General features: G+C 40.4%; 1 protein-coding gene across 4 annotated transcripts in view; it reads left to right on the forward strand.

The window, feature by feature from the left end:
* The first annotated feature begins 263 nt into the window (after positions 1-263).
* The window catches only part of PCDH10 (protocadherin 10), a 36,201-nt gene continuing 12,841 nt past the window's right edge, over positions 264-23,623 (forward strand). For 3 of the 4 annotated variants that reach the window (XM_068942071.1, XM_068942070.1, XM_068942072.1), the window contains exons 1-4: positions 264-2,976; positions 4,647-4,705; positions 5,279-5,385; positions 13,797-14,102. In XM_068942071.1, coding sequence (XP_068798172.1) covers positions 370-2,976; positions 4,647-4,705; positions 5,279-5,385; positions 13,797-14,102 — 3,079 coding nt within the window. In that variant the 5' untranslated portion in view covers positions 264-369. The remainder of the gene's footprint in view (positions 2,977-4,646; positions 4,706-5,278; positions 5,386-13,796; positions 14,103-23,623) is intronic. The other variant, XM_068942074.1, reaches the window with a different exon arrangement.

The raw sequence follows: 23,623 nt of genomic DNA on the forward strand, positions 1-23,623 counted from the left end.
TATTAGTTGGCCGTTTATTTCGAAGATCACAGATGAAGTGGGGACGCCTGTCTTCTTCATTTGGTCAGCGTGTGAAACAATAATACTCGTAACAAAAAGGAGGGAGATGGGGGAGAAAAAAATCCTGACATGAATCAGAAGAAATAATATCTAGCACCCCCCTCCAATCAAAACCCCTTCTCCTTCCCCCTCCCCCGATCCCCCTCTATCCGCACGCTCGCAGGCGCGCGCACACACACATACACACACGCACACACTGTACTGTGTATTTTCGGAGGAGGAGGAGGTGGTGGTGGTGGTGGTGGCGGCTTTTGGAAGAGGAGGAAGAGGTGGCGTTGGGGAGGGGGGAATCTCTTTCCCCATTTGGAGATGATTGTGCTATTCCTCTTTGCCTTGCTCTGGATGGTGGAGGGGGCCCTTTGCCAGCTCCATTACACCGTGCAGGAAGAGCAGGAGCATGGCACGTTCGTGGGGAATATCGCCGAGGACCTGGGCTTGGACATTACAAAACTTTCGGCTCGCCGCTTCCAGACGGTGCCCAACTCCCGCAGCCCTTACCTGGATCTCAACCTGGAGACCGGGGTGCTCTACGTGAACGAGAAGATCGACCGGGAGCAGATCTGCAAGCAGAGCCCCTCCTGCCTGCTGCACCTGGAGGTCTTCCTGGAGAACCCCCTGGAGCTGTTCCGGGTGGAGATCGAGGTGCTGGACATCAACGACAACCCGCCCTCCTTCCCGGAGCCCGACCTCACGGTGGAGATCTCGGAGAGCGCCACGCCGGGCACCCGCTTCCCCCTGGAGAGCGCCTTCGACCCCGACGTGGGCACCAACTCGCTGCGCACCTACGAGATCACCCCCAACAGCTACTTCTCCCTGGACGTGCAGACGCAGGGCGACGGCAACCGCTTCGCCGAGCTGGTGCTCGACAAGCCGCTGGACCGGGAGCAGCAGGCGGTGCACCGCTACGTGCTGACCGCGGTGGACGGCGGGCAGCCCCAGCAGCGCACCGGCACCGCCCTGCTCACCATCAGGGTGCTGGACTCCAACGACAACGTCCCCGCCTTCGAGCAGCCCGTCTACACCGTGTCGCTGCCGGAGAACTCGCCGCCCGGCACCCTGGTGCTGCAGCTCAACGCCACCGACCCCGACGAGGGCCAAAACGGCGAGGTCATCTACTCCTTCAGCAGCCACATCTCGGCCCGCGCCCGGGAGCTCTTCGGCATCGCGCCGCGCACGGGGCGGCTGGAGGTGAGCGGCGAGCTGGACTACGAGGAGAGCAGCGTGTACCAGGTGTACGTGCAAGCCAAGGACCTGGGGCCCAACGCCGTGCCGGCGCACTGCAAGGTGCTGGTGCGGGTGCTGGACGCCAACGACAACGCGCCCGAGATCAGCTTCTCCACCGTGAAGGAGGCGGTGAGCGAGGCGGCGGCGCCGGGCACCGTGGTGGCCCTCTTCAGCGTCTCGGACCGCGACTCGGAGGAGAACGGGCAGGTGCAGTGCGAGCTGCTGCAGGGCGACGCGCCCTTCCGCCTCAAGAGCTCCTTCAAGAACTACTACACCATCGTCACCGAGGGGCCGCTCGACCGCGAGCAGCCCGGCGGCGACGCCTACACCCTCACCGTGGTGGCGCGGGACCGCGGCGAGCCGCCGCTCAGCACCAGCAAGTCCATCCAGGTGCGGGTGAGCGACGTGAACGACAACGCGCCGCGCTTCAGCCAGCCCGTCTACCAGGTCTACGTGAGCGAGAACAACGTGCCCGGCGCCTACATCTACGCCGTCAGCGCCACCGACCGGGACCAGGGCGCCAACGCCCAGCTCGCCTACTCCATCCTGGAGAGCCAGATCCAGGGCATGTCCGTCTTCACCTACGTCTCCATCAACTCCGAGAACGGCTTCCTCTACGCCCTGCGCTCCTTCGACTACGAGCAGCTCAAGGAGTTCAGCTTCCAGGTGGAGGCCCGCGACGCCGGCGAGGAGCCGCAGCCGCTGGCCGGCAACGCCACCGTCAACATCGTCGTGGTGGACCAGAACGACAACGCGCCGGCCATCGTCAGCCCGCTGCCCGGCCGCAACGGCACGCCGGCGCGGGAGGTGCTGCCGCGCGGCGCCGAGCAGGGCTACCTGGTGAGCCGCGTGGCGGCCGTGGACGCCGACGACGGCGAGAACGCCCGCCTCACCTACAGCATCGCCCGCGGCAACGAGGCCAGCCTCTTCCGCATGGACTGGCGCACCGGCGAGCTGCGCACGGCGCGCCGGGTGCCGGCCAAGCGCGACCCGCAGCGCCCCTACGAGCTGGTCATCGAGGTGCGCGACCACGGGCAGCCGCCGCTCTCCTCCACCGCCGCCATCCAGGTGGTGCTGGTGGACGGCGCGGCCGAGCGGCCCGGCGGCGGCGGCGGCGGCGGCCTGGGCGCGGGGGCGGGCGCGGGGGGCGGCGGCGGTGGCGGCGGCGGCGAGCATCGCCCCAGCCGCTCCGGGGGGGACACCTCGCTCGACCTCACCCTCATCCTCATCATCGCCCTGGGCTCCGTGTCCTTCATCTTCCTGCTGGCCATGATCGTGCTGGCCGTGCGCTGCCAGAAGGAGAAGAAGCTCAACATCTACACCTGCCTGGCCAGCGACTGCTGCCTGGGCTGCTGCTGCTGCTGCCCCTGCTGCAGCCGCCAGGCGCGGGCCCGCAAGAAGAAGCTCAGCAAGTCGGACATCATGCTGGTGCAGAGCTCCAACGTGCCCAGCAACCCGGCGCAAGTGCCCGTGGAGGAGTCGGGCAGCTTCGGCTCCCACCACCACAACCAGAACTACTGCTACCAGGTCTGCCTCACGCCCGAGTCCGCCAAGACCGACCTGATGTTCCTCAAGCCCTGCAGCCCCTCCCGCAGCACCGACACCGAGCACAACCCCTGCGGGGCCATCGTGACCGGCTACGCCGACCAGCAGCCCGACATCATCTCCAACGGCAGCATTTTGTCCAGCGAGGTAAGGTCCGCGCCGCGCCCCGCCCCCCCGCCGCCGCCGCCGCCACGCGCGGCGGCCGTTGGGGACCGTTAGGCGGCCGTTGCCCGCCGCCCCCCGCCCCGCCCGGCGCAGCACCGCTGCGCGGCGGGCTCTCCCCCAGCCCCGCTTCGCCGCCCGCGTCCGGCTCTCCGAGCTGCCGCCCCTCCTCTGCCAGCGGGAAACGCACTTCAGTTGCCTTCCTCTGTCGTGTGTGTCCCCCCCCGCCCCCGCCGCCCCCCTTACTTATTTATTTTCAAACTGCTTTTCTGCCCTCCCGTTTCTTTGCGCGGGTTTTAACCGCCTGCCCAGGCGGAGGTCAGCGGGCCGCGCAGGGTGCAGCCCCCGCTCGGGCGCCCGCGTCTGGGAGCCGCCGGCCCCCTTTCCTGGCGGGCGGCGGGCGAGCGGGCGGCAGCGGCTCGCCAACCGTGGCAGCCCGGCGCTCACGCCGTGCGCATCTGAATGAGGCGGGCCCCGCGCGGCCCCCTTTGCCCAGCCCAGCAGCGTCCTCAGCCGTTTGCTGCAAAGGGTATTGCTTGTGCTTTGCGGGGCGGGGTAGCGCGTTGCTTTGCTCGTGACATGACATGAAGAATGGTCACAGGCATTTCCGAAGCAGAAAATTTAAGTCTTATGTTTTTTTTTCTCTTCTTGACATCTTTGCGTGGGAAAAGAAGGCTTTGGGGGAACCCCCCTCTGGGACTGTGAAAATCTCTACAGTTAGCAGGAACTTTAATTAATTTGCGAATTAGATTTTATTAATTGACTTTTCTGTACTCTGTCTGAACAGCTCTTTATAACCCAAAGCGGAGTTCGCAAAGAAAAACATCAAGAAAGAATTTCCATGAAATTATATGCAGAGACTTAATGTCCCCTCTTGTTAAACATGTTGTCTGTATTGTGTTATCTAGTGTGTAGAGAATTTCTACCAAAGCATAGGCTATCTCATAATACTCCCCTGTTAATCATTTTCTACTGTGCTAGCTGGTACATGCTCTCGGTACCTCTGTGCTTACGTGCTAAGGAAAAAAAACATTCTTTCTTTACGTCTAATACTGAAACCTGAATACTGTCTGCTCTGACTGAGGTAGTTTCACTGGTATTTTCTAAAGCTGTTTAAGTTCTACAGTAAGACCTTTTAATACTGTGGCTTGTCATGTTCACCCTGCCTGAAACTGTATGTAAAACTCTGTCTTCTCTTGCCTTTTTGAGGGCTAGAGGGTATCGCAGCGTATTTTTTTCCTTGGAGTGCAATAACTATACTGTCTCCTCCATTTTATACATTGGAGTTAAGAACAGATTGAACACCAGATTACACCAAGTTTTTCTGAGTCAGTAGTATGCAACTCCAGAAATAGGTCTGTTGACTTTTGTGGGTGTCCTTGTGATGTTTGACAGCATGCACTGTGAGGGAGAAAAAAGTGTCACAATCTCTTCCCAAAGAACTCAGAAGAAATCCCTGATGCTTTCCCATATGTGGGAATAAAGTAGATAGTTTGATTTTTTCCCTCAAGTTCTAGAAAAAGATTGTGTAGGCCTAGTTGTTGCTAAACACTCCTATTTATAGTGAATCTGGTGAGCTGCTCTAGTGTATTTTCGGGTGCTGGGTACAAAAATACCAAGAATTCAAATGTTTCTCCAAATTTTCTTTTTTCCAGACAAAACATCAGCGTGCGGAGCTCAGTTATCTAGTTGATAGACCCCGACGGGTAAACAGGTATGAGCTCCTTACTCTTGTTTTGCTAATGTGTGCTTTAGCAAGTGTGAATGGGATGCCAAAATGTGTTTACTGCAGATGTAAAATAGTAGTAAAGCAACAGGAAAATGAATGTATGTAGACATTAAATAAAACACTGTCAACTAAATAAATTGGAATTATGACTTTTCTGAACCTGTTTCAAAGCCATCTGACAAGAGAGCAAAATCTCATTTTGTATTAGTCTAAAATGTGGTTTAATATACTTAGGAATCCTTCTGTAGCCTCCGCCAGATAATATTGACCTCTCTGAGTGAAAGTTTAGCTATCCAGCTTAAGTAAATGCTACCAAATTATTCAAAACAATTACATCAAATCGAGGCAGAGTAATAATGGCTACTGCCTGCTTCAGCTGGATTTCTAATGTCTGAAAATAAAAGTTTTGTTTATGACGGACAAATTGGCTCGGCAGAAGCAGTGCAGCATGCAGGAGTGGGTGAATGCAGCACCGTGTTTGGCCATGGGATGGCAGAAGAATGTTTTATGAGTTCCTCTTTCATGTTTATTCTAATGTAAAGATGTTTCTGTGTCTAGTTCTGCATTCCAGGAAGCAGACATAGTAAGCTCTAAGGACAGTGGTCATGGAGACAGTGAGCAAGGAGACAGTGATCACGATGCCACTAATCGAGGTCAATCCTCTGGTAAGTCTGATAAGAGAATGTAAGTTGTAGATCTTTAAAAGAAAGAGCAGTCACCTAGAGGAATATAATACAACAGTGGCATAAAATAATGTGAGCATATTCTGTGGAGAGTTGGTTTTAAGTCAGCTTACTGCTAGGGTAACCTGGGCAAGGAGATGGTTCTGAACCCTTTGCAAGGAACAGAGTTTATTTCATTCTTTTGGTTCTGGCATTTTTAGTATGTTATTCTGCATCATTGGCTGTGCAAAACTTCCTGTGCAGTAAAACAAAGTTCTTGGTACGTTTTACAGTGTGTTTTTTTTTTTTTTTTCAATAGCAGATCTGCAGGATTTCAAAGCATTAGGCAACTCTGTTCAGTGGAGACTTTGGCTGGCATGGCAGTGTGAAGTGAAGGGGGGAGTTCCCAAGGGAAAAAAAGAACCCAGCAGCTGAATGACAGCCAGACTATGAGGATTTTTGCTGGGGATCAGTGGAGACACATTGGGTGCTTTGAATGTGTAATACCTTAGTATTTTTCTGAGGATTGTTTTTTAATTCAAATTAAGGGGACATATAGTATAAGTGATCTCCATGTTAATGAGCATAAGATATTCTTAAGTACGTTTCTTTCAGTTATAACGAAGGAAAGATACTTTAAAAGCTTTACTTTAAAATCATGGTGTTATCATGATTTGGATCATATATAAGCGTATAATTTCCAGTATTGTTCCTATGTATGTGGCTTGCTGTCTTTGCTCTCCTACTGTCAGTTTTCTTTTCAAAAGAACGTTTATCTAGTGTCTGTGCATTACAACTCCTTATCACTCTCGCACTACATTTTGGCCAGAAACGCTTTTGTGTGCTTCCCTACCACAGTAGGTGTGGTACAAAGGTTTGGTATTGGTATGTCTTGATTCAATACAGTGATTTCTTGTCCCTTGTTCCTTCTGTGCTCTGTCATGTACTGGGATTTGCTACAAGAATATTGTACCAAATGATGCCTGAATTTCTCCAGTCCTCCATTCTTTTCTTTTCCTGATCCCATCTTTTCCCATCCCATCTTTACTTGAGTGCTGTCTCACCCACTTGCTCTGTTAACAGCCTCTATTTTCTTGCTGCTATAGTCACTGTCCCCTTAACGGTGGGAAACCCAGGCGCCAGGGGAAAAGGAGTCTGCTACAGGGCCCCTTTATATTGCTGCAAGTCATTAATATGCAGACCTAATGAGACTCGAGAAGAGCCAAGAGTCTCCGGAGCTCCCTGCTTCTTGCAGGGCTTCATGCTAAGTGAACAGAGTGTCTATTTTGTGTCTGGGAACCTGACAACAAACCAGGTCTTGCCAGAAGTTTACATCTGAACACAGAGCCTCTTTCATTTTTGGCCTATATATGGCGTATGATTTATTGTTGTCTTAAAAAACCGTGTATTTAGCCTCCCCCCGCCCATTCTTTTGCACTGTTTCTGATGCAGCAATCAGTGCTACTGAGTTATAAAAAGCTCCCTCTCCTCCTGCCCTGCCTGCATTATGTTTTTTTTTCTTTTACGCATTTTACTGCAGCAGTCATCTCAGTGAACATTTCAATCAGTTTAGTCCCTCAACATAATGAACCATAATAACCAAACAGGAGAGAAAAGAATAAACATCTGCAGAAGGGGCTGATGGTGGGAATATAATCATACAGTTGCACATCAACTGAAATCTATTTTATTTTAGAAGCATCCAGTGTTGTTATTGTTATGTTTCTCCTCTTTATTCTTTCTCTGCATTTTAAAAGTAGTCCATCTCAGATATGAACATTGGAACTATTCTCAGACTTAACATTAGTTTTTATCTGGGTAAATTCTTTATTATTTCTGTTTTATTACATTAGGAAAATATCTAGTCCATACTTTTAAAATAATTTCAAATCATTAAAGAATCTCATGTGATTTATGGACTTCTGTATCTTAAATGGAAATTACGTATGAGTTAATGAAAGCTAACAGTTAGAATTGGTCTTCTCATAATTAACAGTTTGAACTGAAACCTCAAACGCACAGGTCTTCCAAATTAATATATTGTTGCAGTGCTTTAAGAATAATTTGCATGAACAATTTTTTAAATGCTAGTTTTAAATGAATAATTAGATAGAAATCTCTAAAGAAAGCACTCCAATTTTCAGGATACATATAGTACATTTTTCCAGTAATTTTGGGGCTGAATCCTACTGTCACAGAGCAAACAATGTGCCCTTTGACCTCAGTGATGACAAGACAGTGATTTTTGTTATAAAAACTTCACTCTTGCTATTAGTATGTGGTGATAAATTCTGTGAAAAGATGAGAGTAAGTCTTGTTTGGTCTTGAATGGCTAGAGGAAACGTCTGAGGGAGTGCCTTCTTAATTTTTCAATTGTTTTGATGTTCTGTAATCAATTCTATCTAAATTAAAGGAAAACATTCTGGTTGATAGCAGGGCAGAATGCTGAACTGTTTTTTTCAAGATTTTACCTGACACCATGCAGCATCATACTTGTTTTCAAGAGCATTGTATTTGTTTCCGGAAATATTTAGTAGACAATTCACGTTGCAGAATGAAACTTACCCCTCACCAATTTTCATCAGCAACGTGTTCTGCTTGCAAAACATTTTTTCACTGTTCTGTGCATGACTTCTCTTCTTCTCACCAGCAAATAGTCCTATGGCATACAAGCAGCTATTCTACAGTAGTCCATTGTTAGTCAAGCTGACTGTCAAAGTCGTGATGAATTACTAGTATGGAAGAAAAACATACAGGATGAAAATCTATTACTGTGTCATAGATTTATCCTGTGCAACCATTTAGGAAGAAGTCTGAGCTGACCTGTTGTAACTACCATAAAATGCATTGTTATGTTTTGAAATAAGAATCTGGTTCCCTTTTTACAGAATATACTTTCTTAACAGTGATTTAATCATGGCTTGAAAAGTGCTTGCATGTACTGAATGCTTGCATGTAAGTGGTTCATATTGTTCCTATTAAGGTGGCACCAGAATTCCTCTTGGTTATCTACCTACATACCTCCCTTAATATTCGTGAACTGCAAAAGGACTGTCGTCTACATTTGATGGAGAATGGCAAGTTGTGGGATTTCAAAAGCACTCAGGAGCTTAATTTTTATAGATTGACTAGGCATTTCATTGGCTGGGGTAGGAACCTGAACTTTCTGGAAAATGACTTTCCTGAGGTCATGCGAGAAGTTTTCGACAAACAGAGGAGGAAGGGGTTTCTCAAATCCCAGACTGGTGCCCCGCTTTCTAGTGCTCTTCTCCGTCTGAAAATTGTGGAGACAAAAGCTATTACTTTTGTTGCTGTTGTAGAACAAATGCAACTAATACAACACTACTACCTATCATTAACACGCTGTATTTTAATCATGTTCTGTAGAAGTCATTTCTAAGCAGGAGGTTAGTTTATTTCCCATGGTTGATTAAATTCTTGGCCTCTCTTCTGAAATTGCCAACTTGGGTGCCAGTTAATACTCTGCATGTGTATATATTTAAATCACAGGATTAGACACCGGTCCTTTAAGATTTGGACTCGTGCTGTCAACTTATTTTGTGTGGTCGGTCACTAGTTACTCTGCTTTTTCACTCCAGACATGCAGAGTTCTTTACAATATTATCTTTATTTCACTCTTTTCACTGAATTGGCGTGATCACTCAGATACACTTGAGGAGGGAATATCTAACGTGAAGATAAATAAATGTACTGTAATGTATGTACTGTAAAATGCATCAACCTATATTGCAACCTACTCAGCGCAATACTGGGCAGTATGCATCCGTTATAGGCTAAGATCTAAAATTGGACTTCCTCTCTCTAGTGGGCTTTATGAAGGGAGTTGAAGGGGTCTCTCATGAAGGCACAGGCTGAAACATTGCTTCGCACCTTTTCAGAACAGCTGTAGCCAAAAGCAAGAGGGTTAGCTTGCATTACTGCTGAGATGTATGCCATGATATTTCAGTGTTCATGAGAAGAAAAATCTGAGAAGTCAAAAGAGAAATTTTAGTGATGAAGGGACAGAAAACCAGTATTCCTTCCGAGCCTATGCAGAGTGACAGCCAAATCCTGTTTTGAAGATCACTTGTGCTAAGAGTCTATCTTGGGTAAAATGAGAGTGAACATAAAAATGGCTTAGAAGAGTCCTTTGACTCTAGCTGAGCGTTTTTTTTTTTTCCTTTCCTTAGGCTGCATGCTTAATAATGTTCACATCTCAATGGTCCAGATAGGGCTTTGAAATTAAGATTTGGAAGAGCTGAATATCGAAGATGTTTAAGTCTTTATTCATGTTCTCATGCAGATGAAGTCAGCTTTATCCAAGGCAGCACAGCAATTACTTAGTAAGAAGGAGTGGTAGTAACTGTTTCATAGGAAGTCCATTTTCTTCAGTAGATACAGTATTCTGCAAAGGAGGTGAAAATCATTATCCTCATTTGTAGGCAGAAAACATGAATCACAGGGAAATGAGTAACTAGCTCATAGGTAATTTAACCAAATGGATGGTTGATCTGGTAACGGAACTCTGAGCAGGAGTCCTGGTTCCCTAAGTCACATTCGTCTCCCATCTAAACCATTAGAAAGCTATCACAGGAGAAACGGCAAGTGTCATTTAATTCTAAATAAAAGCCAAAGTTAGGAAGAAAATGGCACATTTTGGGAAAAAAAAACTCTCAGTAACAATACTATGGAAATATTTTGTCAACATTTTACTTGTATTAGTGCTATTTATTACATTATTTATTCAGTAATATATTGGAACATGTTCACTCATTAGTCTAAGTCTCGGTGTATGGCTCTTCTCCCATAATTAAATTAAGAAAGAATGAGTTATTTAAAAATTATTTTAGGCTTAATTTTCTCTTTGATCTGAATAGTCTTTCAAATCAATTAGAATTCATGCACATAGAAATTTCGATTTTTCTCCTTTTGAATTATGAAAAGGAAACAAATTAGGAATATGGTTTAGAAATGCAACACTTAAGTATCTTGTTCAAAGCACTTGAATTCAGGAAATTCAGATATAGATATAAAATCTAATATTTAACTCCTAGTTTTTCGTTGGTGAGGGGGAGCAAGGGCTTGTTTTCCTTCAAAATTTGCAAGGTCATGTTTCTGACTGCCCTATGTAGTCGTAAGACTTGAATGAAGCGCGATTAGTAATGAACTGATGGCCTTTGCCATGAGCTTTTATATGTATGCCGCGTTTGAATAGTGCAGCACTTATCATTTTTCAGCACTTCAGTATTCTATACTATCTATTTGTATCTGAGAAGGACATTGGAAATTCGTGATTCAGAGTCACCTTTAAAATCTCGGTTTTTCTGCATGTAAGGTCTAATATGGTAACTAAATGAAAAATATAAAGCATTTTTCTTTAATGTAGATTTGCAATTATGATGGATAGTTTAATTCAGAAAGACTATATATATAACCAGATTTATGAGGGAGATGAGATGGAAGTGTTATACTGCTGAACCTTTCTTCTGTTATAAATCAAGAATATGATTTTTGGCGTATGAAGGAGTCCTGCGCTGGATGTCTGACTTCCTTTGCCATAATATATCCTTCCTTTTTGGAAAATAGAAAATAGCTTTTTTCCATTTTTTGGAATTAAAAACAGAATGATATACTATCCCCCACAGTAAAAAGGTGAGGGAGAATTGCCCACATCTGTATCGTAGTCACTGAAAATATACATAAGCGCCCAGGGATTTCAAAGTCAGAGTGATAATTTGAATTTATTTTTCTCTCAAGATACTAAGGCCGAGGGCTTGATTCTGCACCCATTAAACTCTTAAGGAATGTTGTGCTTGATTCAAGTCGGAGTAAAATCCAGCCTAGTCCTCTCTGAACATTCTGTTCTAATCCTAAACAGGCGTGCACATGCTAGCTCTGTGTTCCAGCAGTGGATATTACACTTCAGTTTTTTTATCTTTTAGAAGTTCCCCTGTTCTTCAAGGAGGGAAGAAGTCTGTCATACAAGCTTACATTTTATATCTTCTACTTTCATTACTTTGTTTATGCAAAATCCTGATTTATGGTGGCTATAACATCTCTTTTATAATAAGCTGTTATATAATTCCATTCAGTGCACTGCAGTAGACAAACAGAATTCAGAAGGGAACTAAAAAAATAATATTTGGATAGAGACATTTTGCAGTTTAGCAGCTGATGTGAAACCAAAATAGTAAAACAGAGGGTAATTTTCCAGGGGAAATAAAAATCCTTGAAGAAAAAAATGGGTTTATCCTTGAATAAATATCTTACATTATCCTTCTCCACTGACAAAAGAATACAATTTAATATTTATCCACAAGTTTTTCCGTCTTTCCCCTGCTCTTTTTCAAGTTCAAGAAATGTTAAATGAACATGGTCATTGAAACACTGTTAGTGAAATGTAACTGTAATCATTTTCCTATTAAAAATAAGGCTTGTTTACATGCAACTTTGCTAGGAAATCTTGAAAGTGAAGAAGTTGTTTTGTGTTAACTGTCACTTAAATCTTCTGAATGGCAAAAAGGCTTGAGTTATAAAATGTCTTTTTTGCATAAGAGACATTTTTATTCAAACAGTTTTATACATATGACACATGCACACACCATTTTATAGGTATTGCTACATATTCATTTATTGGATGCCTGCATGTAAACCTTTCTTTTCAGCATTTGATCTTTCAGTGATAGATACTACTATCATGGAATTTAAAACTGTACAATTGGTATGTCTTGCATGCCGTTCTTCATCTGATTCCTTCATCATATCTGCAGTTCACGTTTGCCTTCTTCAACAGTTCACTGATCGGTAATTTATTTCTAGACTTCTGAATACCAATTATCAATGCAAGGTTATAATCGAAACTGGACCTAGCATTGTATATCATTTAATCTAAAATTAAAAAGTCATTATAAAGTGAGATTAATCTGAGAGAAAAAGCCTTTTTTCTTCATTTTTTGCCTTTTCTATTTGCCTAAGTGATTGCCTTCAGTTCGTAAGTACTTGATAACTCAGAGAGATTCCTGCTTGCTGAAGAGATTGTTTTCTGTAGTGTGAGATGACACATAAATATTACTAACATAAATCAAATTATGATTCAGAACAGTGGTAGAATTCTTGATAGTAATCCTCACACTGGAGATCAAGCAACTCAAGTTCTTTACAGAGCTGGCTGGTGAATAAGCTACATTACATGAATCTTACTACAGATACTGAATTTTTTTTTCTATTTCTCTTGCAAGTTGTGGCTTTTTTGTAATTCTAATGCAATGCTTGTGAATGCAATAGTTGTGACAGATTTAATTCAGTTTTCACATACACCTATTCTAAGTCATCCAGTTCTCTTCACAAATACAAGAAAAGGATTTTTCTGTACTTTTCTGCTCTTATATATATTGTTGAATATCAGCTTGGGGATGTTAGTATTTGTTTTACTCTATGCCAAAGATTTCATACACCATTTCTCTCAAGCCTAATCCAATGATTTAGTGAATCAAAGTCAGGAAATACTCCATTGTAACGCCAGTCTGAAGGTCGTCAATGGGAATATTGCTTGTCATTTGAAATCTTAATAGCATTAAAGGATTTGTAAGCAAACGGTTTTGTGTTGGCAGGAGCAAGTGTGTGCTGATATAGGGGAAGTATTAACAATTTTGTCAATAGTATCCACAGCCACGTTACATCAGACTTCCAGCTACCTTTGTACCACTAATTACAGTAATTTACTATAGGATTCTATCTCATTATTTGGATGGCTTGATGATGGCAAGGACTGCTGCGGTAGCAATGAAAACTGTCTCTGAAAGAATGATGAAAAGATTAATTTATTAAGTCATCTTGATCATTTAAAAGCTGTTTTTCTACTTTATATGACTTACTGTTAATAGCAGTAGGCCATATCTGCGTAATAATGTATGCACAGATAGTTCCTTTATAGGAAAACCTAATGTTTCATTTTCATGAATGAAATCTGCGATTCCTCCATCAGGACATTTCGTTTCTTTGGTCAGAGATATGTTTAAAAACCAGTTCCTTCAGGATCTTAAACAATTATTTTCAACTGCTGAACCACAGCCATCATGTGCAAGTTGAATCAATCCTTATTTGAATGGAGTCTAAACAGTAAGATCTGCAAGAGATTTTATGTGATAGAATCATCAATATCCTTCTTGTAGTGATTTTTTTTTTTTTTTTGTATGACATTCAGGCATTAATATGTGCTTATTAAATGTTGTCATTGAATTACGAAGACTGGACAATCAGATTTTTTGTTGAGGAGATGAAGGTAGTGGAAAAAGTTCTTAGGAGATTTCTCTTCCTACTTCTCTTTTCTCTCAGCATGATCTTTCTTATCTCTCAGCAGCTGTTTATGATGCTGAAGCATATATCTGTAGTTTCTTTTTTTCTCATGCTTGCAGGCATGGATCTCTTCTCCAATTGCACGGAGGAATGTAAAGCACTGGGCCACTCAGATCGGTGCTGGATGCCTTCCTTCGTTCCGTCTGATGGACGCCAAGCTGCGGATTACCGCAGCAATCTGCACGTACCTGGCATGGACTCTGTTCCAGACACTGAAGTGTTTGAAACACCAGAAGCCCAGCCTGGGGCAGAAAGGTCCTTCTCTACCTTCGGCAAAGAGAAGGCCCTTCACAGCACTCTGGAGAGGAAGGAGTTGGATGGACTGCTGTCTAATACACGAGCGCCTTACAAACCACCATATTTGAGTAAGTACTATTCAAAAGGCTATATGAAAGTCTTCCCTTTGCAGGAATAAAAGTTAGCTCTTTCTGCTATTCATAGCAGGAATAATACAGACACAATGTTAGAAGCAATGCGGAAAATGGCTTCCCTTGTATTCAGGCACCAGTGAAGAAGGCATTATGCAGTGCTTTTAAAAAAGACAAGACCTTGATTCTTGTTAGTGTGACGTGATTGTCAGTAAAACAGCATCAGCTGATAGTGTTGGGTGGGGAGGATTTGTTCAGTTTTTTTTTCTGAAGCTGAGTTATTTTCAAAGTTTGCTTTTAATAGACAGTGTAAACATAGACATTGCCAGACTAACAGTTTTAAGAATAAAATTAAGTCAAGAAAACGTTCTCTTTCAATGGTTTTAGAAGCTTCTTTATGTTACTGAGTAGTATCTCATGAATAATCAGTATGTGTGTTCTATTAAAGTAACTATTTACAAAGTTAACATTAAGAATTTGGAAGGAAGAAGAAACTTTTTGCCTTAGCCTGATCATCTTTCAGCCTGCATAGTATTGACTGTTGTCAGTGCTACTCAGGGCCTTCTGTCTTGTTCTGAAATCTTACCTCTTTAGCCCCACCTTTTGATGGTGGCTGGGTGGCATGAAAGTGTGTGACAGATCTCAAAAAGACCTTCATAATTCATTTTGGATTCTGAGACAGATGTAGAATCCTTGAGTAATACTTTGAGCTAATAAGTTTTTCATTCTACTTACTAGCCTTCTGTATTTTCTGAGAGACCTTGATCTCCTTGACTTCAAGGGTATATGGTGCTTATTTCATCCAAATAAGCCAAGGACATTAACGTTGCAATACTGACCCTTCCTAAAACAAGAATAGTCTCTTAGGACAGAAGATAAGGAAAAGAAATGAATCCGTGTGGGTGGTATTTATTTATTTATTTTTAATTCCAAAGCATTTAGTTGTTAAGAAAGGGGATTTTCAGTTGTGTTTGTGAAAGATCATTTTCAGCACAGACCTCTCTCGTTTCCTCTCTTCTTAATTAGCTCTGTCCAGGTATTTCAGTCCTTCAGAGGGGCAGTCTTGCAAATCTTTAGATTTGGTTTACTGAAAGCTTGTAAATTTTAACAGCACTTTTGAGATGTGGGAGCCATTCTTTTAGAAAACAAGACAAAACAAAAACTAGCTATACTTTGTGTAGGCTAAAATGTCAGATGTCAATCATTTGGTCAAACTCTAAAGACCAACGTGAAATTTCGGTTATCTAGGTCTTAATGGCTCATGGCTCTGTCTTTCCTTAACTGATTTCCTATCATTCACCCCTTAGAAATATTTTCTGGTACTAACTCATAATCTAGCAGTATTAATTTCATCTTTATAACTTCAATTAAAAATTCTGAGTTCCCGAGCATTGGGCTAATCACAAGAATGTTCTGATTCAGTATGTACATTACAAAGATGATTATCTCTGGTGTCTAGAGCTACCATTGTAGTAGTTCTGTTATTTTGTTCCAGGCCTGGCAGTTTTATTTCAAATAACAAAGAAACACACATTTGTTTTATTTGCAGTTTAGGGGTCTTAAATTTTTTTTAGCTAATAGTGTTGTTGAACAATCTCTTTACACATTGGTCCATATTTTATATTTTTCTGGTCTAAGAGCATAAAATACTAGAGGAAAAACATTGGCAGTAGACAAAATGATATCAATGAGTGGTATTATGTAATCTGCACTTGAGAATCTAGATTTAGTTTTGTTTTATTTCTTTGAACCTGAAAGCTAAAACTACCACAAAACCAAGGGTAATATTTCTTTCTTCTATTTTCTCTTACTTGATACTTCTTTTAGTAAAATTTTAGATTAAAATTGTATAGTGAGTAACAGGGACAAGGAAAAGAAAATAAACACAATATTTGTAGTAATGAGTAAAAATTCCTTATTAATAATGTATTCAGTGAACAGGGCAAGAGGAATACATAAGAGAAAGGGGACTCAGGAAGGGACTTTTGTTGAGCCACTGAGTTGAGCCACTGAGTTGAGCAACTGTAATAAAATTAAATTCAACATCTTAGCAAAAAAGATCTTATCAAAAATAGTATGTCAGTAGAAAAAGAATTTTTTATAAGTGATTCAAAAAATAACAAAACTGAACCTTCATATTTAGCAGAAATGTTGTATGAGAAAAATTCGAGCATGTATGAAAGCTGCTGTGTGAAGAAGAAAACAGCGATAAAGAAAAAATATATTGCAGGATGCAAAAGCTATTTGATCTTGACAGGTCTTTATTAAAAAAGAGAGAGAGAGAGAGAAAGATTGTTAAGTACAACAATCAGAAAAGAGTATAAGATCTAGCGGGTAGACTTCAGGATGGAAATGAAGAAAGATGAGAGGGACAACTTAGCGCAAATAACCAAAGGCATGAGAATAAATATAGACAATTTTTAAGATATCAGATGTAGTAAGCCCAGGAGAATTGGTGCGTCTCTTGAGCTGCAATTAGTGAAGACAAGGGCATTGCAGAGAGGCTAAGTAGTTCCTGTGCATTGGTCTCACCAAGGAGAGAGATGAGAGTGTGCAGGAAAGAAAGATTTCTAGAAAGCTGCCCATGCCAGGTAACCTTCTATAAGTATGAGAGACTAAGTGACAAAGGAGGATTTTTTTTAAATAACTGGCAAAACCAAATAGGACAAAGTCAGTGGACCATGTGTTTCAGTAATTTTTGTTTTTGAAGAAAAGCTAGTGACCAAAGAATGTCAGAAGTGTTTATCGTTGTACTTTTAGAGCCTACTGAGAAACTTTAGTACAAGGCTTAAAATTCTCACTAAAAGGTTTTAGAAACATGCTAGCTGGCATCTGTGCTGGAAAATTGAACAGATAGATCTTCAGTCTGTTACGATTCTGATAGAGCGGATGAGAATTAATCAATATTATTTGAACTGTCAGAAAAGCCTTTGAAGCTACTAACGTAAGCAAGTGTTGTCACAAGGTAAAGCATTACTAGATTCTGAGTGTCTGAGACAGAAAAAATCATAAGGATAAATGTAGCATCTTAGCAGAAGCAGTTCCCTCTCATCCTATGTGAAGACCAAGAGAGTTTAGAACATCAATTATCTAGAAAAGAAAATGAAAACAAAGGGGTAGTATTTGCAGATGAAATAAAACTATTTAGCTCAATCAAATCTATAATAGACTATTTAGATCCATACTGTTTAGTGAAGTACGTTCCTGAAAACCCAGTCTGCTTCTGAGCTAGCTCACTCTGGAATTGAAAGCCACAAAGCAGCATCAACACAGTGGAGTCTCTGGGAGAACTTACTAGCTCAAACAGTGCCGCTGGTTCGGGAGTTATGAATGTAAACTGGCAGCTCTACGTGGAACTTTTACTGTGCTGTGCGAGTGTATCTGCTTAAGTTTGCGCCTGCTTGGTGATCCCTGCACTGTGTTCCAATGGGCTTATTCAGTGGGGAACCTTAGAAAAGGTAAACTAGGAAGGTAATGAATATTATCATGAGGAATTGGAACAATTCCTGCATTCATAAGAAAAAAAGACCACAGAACTATTGCCTGAAAAGTATCCCCCAATGTACAGAGTTAACGAACAGGAAAAGAAATGTCAGATTAAAAAAAAAAAAAGGAATACACTAAAAATAGCCATTACACAAATCGTATCACCATGTTGCTCTAGTCAGCCTATTCATTTCTTATAGCATAACAACAGAAGCACTGAAAATACTTCTCTGCAAAGACATATAAAAAGCTTAGTGCTAATTAGTTTAGCGAAGCTGTGATAGGGACATGAAGTAAACAGAAGAGTGAATGAAAGCACAGAAGGTAAGCTGGGCACTTTCATTTCCCATTTTGAATAACAATAGAGCACCAAGGCAACAAAAAAATTGAAGGGCAACCAGCTCATGAGCTAATAAAGTGATATACATTTGACAAAATAATACATTAACCTATCAAACTCATGGATATGGGATATGATTGAAACCAAGAGCTTAATAGTAGGGATTTGGAGGTTTTCTTTGTTTAAAGATCAAGTCAGCATATGGATAAATGAAACCATCTCTAGGTACATTACAAAGTGTGATAATGTAGAAGAAGATACAAATCCTCAAAACTGAAGAGGTTAATGTCCCGTGATCAAATTTTTGCCTTACTTATCTAAACCGCTGGGTCAATTATTAATAATTATTAATGTACATATGCTGTATATTATTCTGAGGAGACTCTGCCAAGCATAGGTCTTTGCATATTCAAATAATATCTTTTAATGAATATTTTTAAATGCTGTAATATACATTTAAAGTGTTTATTATGAATAAAAATTATACAGTTGTCATAGGATTGATTAAATCATAGGATTTTTGAAAATAATTTTCTCACAGGGTGATTTCAGGATTCTTCTAACTTGCATATTCTTCTAACTACATATTTTACACTCTTTTTCTTCTTATTCATCCGTGTGATTTGGATGTTGACTTTTTGTAAATAGTTAAGAAATTGATTTTTGTGGTGACTTGAATATTCACAAAACATAAGAGGGATTCTGAACTTGACTGGAGCAAATAAGTGAAATAACACTGATTAGAAAAAAACGTAGCTTTTGAACAATTCTTGTTTCTTTAAATAGATTCTAACTGTTTGTCACTCAGTGGAGGTTGCTTTAGCCACTGCTTTTGTAAGTATTTTTACTGTAGTGACCAAAAAACCATAATCCAAGATTCAAATTCTGTGGCGCTGCTTTCTGTAGGTTATATTATAGAGACAATTTTCACAGTGAATATCTGATCAGTCTGATACTGTTTTTTTTCCTAATACTTTGGACCAGGCCCTCAGATGATAACAGTGGGAATAGCACTCTTAAATCTATCTTGATACTATATCGGTCTACAACTGATGATAAGACTCAGCTTTAACATTCTTTTTCTTTTTTCTGATTTTTCTTTCTCTCTCTCTCTCTTTTTTTTTTTTTGTTGTAGTTGCAGATCATTCTGGATGTGTATTTCTTTTATAAAATTTTTGAGCTTTCCTAAAAATTATGCATTGACATTAGTGTAGAATTTTTTTCTTCCTAGCAAGAGATTAGGATTTGTTATTTATGGAAACAGCCAGATATTGTCATAATACCTTAACTTTCTATGTGGGAATGTTTATTTTTTTCTAAAAAATGACATTGGCGTAGCTTAATCTACCTTGGAAGCAGGTTAAAACAAACTACGTAAAGAGCTAGTTTTCTACACAGAATGGCAATACCCATGCAAGGGGCTAATGTGGAATAACAATTGTGTTTTAAGGTAGCCCCCTCATTAATTCTGCAGCACCTTCTACATATAGACAGGTGAGCATTTAGCTACATCTTCACTAATGAAACTATATAATCATGGCGATTATTGCCAGCACTATCAACATGTTTTATGTATGAATCAGGATTTTTATGATGTTGGGCATAGTATAAATATAGAATAAATAAACTAGTCCCTTCTTCAAAGAGCCAGCAAAATCTAAGCAAGGTAAAGTTGAATGGAAAAATAATCCTTTTCTTCAGCTAACTGTTTTATGTGGCTTGGATGCTAAACATCTGCACTACCTTTGACAGATCTACTTAGATATGGGTTTGCAGAGGCAAATGGCTTGAATGAGCCTTGTCTGTATCAGCTAAAGAGTTCAAACGTAAGCTGAACTCCATCCTGTCCCTCTATTTCTTAGCCTGGGTATCTATTTGCTTGCTCTGCAGCAGCAGTAGGATGAAGGTCTTCATGCGATCAGGGAGATTGGGATTGGGTCTGAGGACAAAGCCCCCGAGGCAATGTTGAAAGTATAGATGCAGCCTAAGGTTCTGGTTCTGTTTCAAAATCTTTGGCACCTCCTCAACTTGACATACCTAAGCCAATTTGGTTTACAAATAAAATGAAAAAGCTTTCAAAAGTCTTGGCACGGTTGAATGTTTAAGAATCGGAGCATCAATTTATTTCAAGTAATCTACTGCAGAGCTACCATAAAGAGTAGTTTAACTTATGATCATTATTGATCCCCTGAATTAGTTTAGAACAAATGACCTAGATGAGAAAAATATTCCACATCTTTATACCAAGACAAGAAGTCTCTCACAATCCTTTGATTATTTTTCAAAGGAATTCAGAAAATGTGCATATGGAGGGATATTTTAATATATTTAGGATTATAAAGGCCTATTTCTATATGGCAGCGTATATAACACTAAACATTTTCAGCTTATATTTAATGTAAATTTCTGAAAACATTTTAAAGCAAGAATTTTATATTATTTGGGGAAAGTTTTTAAAAAAATAACAATTTTGTACACTTAATATTATAGAAGAAGAATTTTCTTTTTGTTTAGTTGCATTTCATTTCTGGAAATTATTTACATGGTTCTATCACAGCTGTGATAGACATTGTAGCATTACTTTTGCATAAACATAAGTAATAGTTATTTTGAAAGAGTCCTTGATTATTTTTTTAAAAAAAAAGGCCTGTCTACGTTTCTGCTTTTGAAATTAGCTCATCTGATTTCTAAGTCAGGTAGAGCTGTGAGCTAGCTGACTGGTCTTTTCATTAATCCTTTTTAACTCAGTTTATGATTTTCACACATAGTTGAGTTAAATATAAAAATAAAAGCAAACAAGTTAGCAATAAGTTGCATGTACATCTTAGAATTCTTAGGGTCTGAAGAAAGAAAGTAGTTTAATGATAGATTGAAAACAGTTGTACGGAAATGTAATGTCTATTCGTATGAATAAGCAAGTGATATGTGCATAGTAAAAACCTTTTTTTAGAAACAAGTTATGCAATTGTGAATAGTAGTTTTGTGCTGGCAAATAGTCTTATAATTGTATCCTTCAAATTTAAATCTGATGCGCAAAGCTGAATATCCTGCATATCCTGTTAGACAGTGGAACGCTAACTTGAATTCAGAAATTTCCCTCTGTAAGAGGGTACAGGTCTCGTTTCCGTACAAATGAGAATGACTTTGTACATAGAAAATTGCACAGCAAAAATGAAGGCTGAGTTGGAAAGACAACATCTGACGCTAAGAAACCTGACTGTGTAGTTGTCCTTTCCTACAAAATCTGATTGAACGTTCCTGTTTTTGGAAATAGCTGTACCTGAAATGCTGAGAGAGCAATAGGTTCACTTATAGTTCGAATTTGTTGGTCAGATGCATTATCTTTATTAGGTAAATTAAGCTAAAAACTAAAAGAAAACTTAAACAGGTAATAGTAATTAAAATATAAGGGTAGAGCAAGACTATGATGTATTTTTATTCGTTATTGTAGGTCCTGTATGATCTCGAATAAACCATTCATGATGATTCACTGTTCAATGATTATTGCATAACTTTTGAGAAGTATTTTTCTCTCATGTTGCATTCTTCAATTGAAAGTATTCCTCTTGCAGCTGTCACTCAAAGGGATAAATACTTAGAGTATTATTGCAATAATAGAAAGGAAATTGATAAATTCAGAAGGCAAAATTGGCGATATATAAAAATACGAAGATAGCTTGGCTGTAGTCCAATAAACCCTATAAATTATGCTATTTTTAGTTGATTTTTTGAAAAAAACATAAAAAGAAGAAATAAACATTGTTTTAATTTTAAGTCAGAAGTGCTAGCTGCTGTATTTAAATATTATTTACTTGAATCTCTTTGTGTAACTGTGACCTTAGACGGAACTCATAGTACCCAGCATTACTCAAAATACTGATGGAAAAAGTGTGACAGTTATTAGGTTTACATAGCATCTTTTGTCTAGGAGGGCTCCAGCACTCTTTACAACTGTAGTGGAGGAGAATAACTGAAAAGGTTAAAAAATTTCAGTAACTTTCACATGAATGAAAATTATATTTTATTTTTAAAATATCATTTAAATTATTTTTCCCCCTAATAGCTGAAGAAGTCTATTTCACAGTTCTGACTGAAACACATAGAAGGCTTATGTATCTAATTATCTCAAATTGGTGCTATATTTATTCATTTATGTCAATTTTGAGAATGCTGATGTCTACCCTGAGTATCCTGTTTCTGGAAAATTTTCTTTAATAATAAAATAGCATCTTCTGGATTCCTACCAGTGGAGTATTAAAGAAAGTGGCAGAAAGATTACTTGAAACTTTAGCAGTTATTTTTGAGATTACTGTGTTAGGCTATTTTAAAATTCCAAAACGCTTCTTGTCTTAAAATTAAATCCTACGTCAAAAGTAATTTAGCCACTTACAGACATCAGTCTCTTCAGAAAGCAATGAGATGTTTAAATTTGAAAGGCACTGAAGTTATTTATTTTTGATAGGCAAATTCTATTCATTATGAATAAATGCTGTTCTTACATTGCAAACCTTCTTACCGAGACGGTCAGGAGCTGGAGACTCAAATGTGTGCCTGATCTGGGGTCTATTTGCGCAAGGATTTTTTTCTCTCTGCTGGCCTCTATCTTAGGAACTCCTTGGTCTGCGCAGCAGAAGAAATGATTCTTGTTTTTAGCTCTTTCGTTTCACACAGTAACTCTGAATTTTTGTTTCCGTTTCTCTCACTTTAATTTTTGAGGGCTTCCCTTCTTATTTTTCCCTTGAACAAAGGAGGAAAAATAGAGGGAGCCATGTAAAGAATGCAACAAGTAACTAAGAAGAGAACTGCATTTATCTATCCATGTTTAGACAAATGCACTATAGAGATTGGTGCTGCTCTTTATCTGGCAAGCCTACAGACAGTTCTATTTGTATACTAGCCACTGAGTTTCATGCTAGCAGCAGGATCACTGCTGCTGGGAAGTAGCTGTCAATATATTTAATTTGTTTCAGAAACATGATATGGTGGTCAGAAGAGTGAAAAATGATGCGTTTGGTACCTTCTTATCAGAAAGGAAGTAAGAGATGCGGGCAATTCAAATACAAATTTTAACTTCAGTACCCACTAAATTGTTGGAAGGACTAAATATGATGAATACTAAACAATGTGGATTCACTGAAAATCCAAACCATGCTAAGATAATTTAATCTCTTTCTTTGATAGGATAACACTCTTTATTGGTTGAAGAAAGTATTGTGGACATGGTGAAGCAAATCTTCAGAACTTGCTTCCTAAATTCTGCTTGAAAATTATGTGAATTTATGAGTTGCAAGAGAAAATCTGCATTTCTTGCATACACGCAAATCTATTTCATATGTGTAAATGCTGTTATTTACCTGTGAAAATGCCAGGTAAATCAGGAGTAATATGGATTAGAAAAAAATGGATGCAGGCTAGATGAATAGCGGGAGCAGATTCACTGGAGAAGTTGTGGAGGTGACAGACTTCTGTATGAGCAAATGACCTGAGTCCTCTGACTTGTCGTTTCACCTCTGGCGTCATAGTTACATTCAGCACAGGAGAAGGATTCATTATGAAACTACTTCAGTGCAGCCTTTCTTTATTCATAAGGAATTTATAGATGCTGATATTACGGATTCATCTTGTCAGGAGTCAAATTTTGTCACTTTGACTTTTTTAGTTATCTATTGTGCTTTAATTTGACATCCATCTA

This window comes from Struthio camelus, chromosome 4, assembly GCF_040807025.1.
Source record: "Struthio camelus isolate bStrCam1 chromosome 4, bStrCam1.hap1, whole genome shotgun sequence".
NCBI classification, from domain to species: Eukaryota; Metazoa; Chordata; class Aves; order Struthioniformes; family Struthionidae; genus Struthio; species Struthio camelus.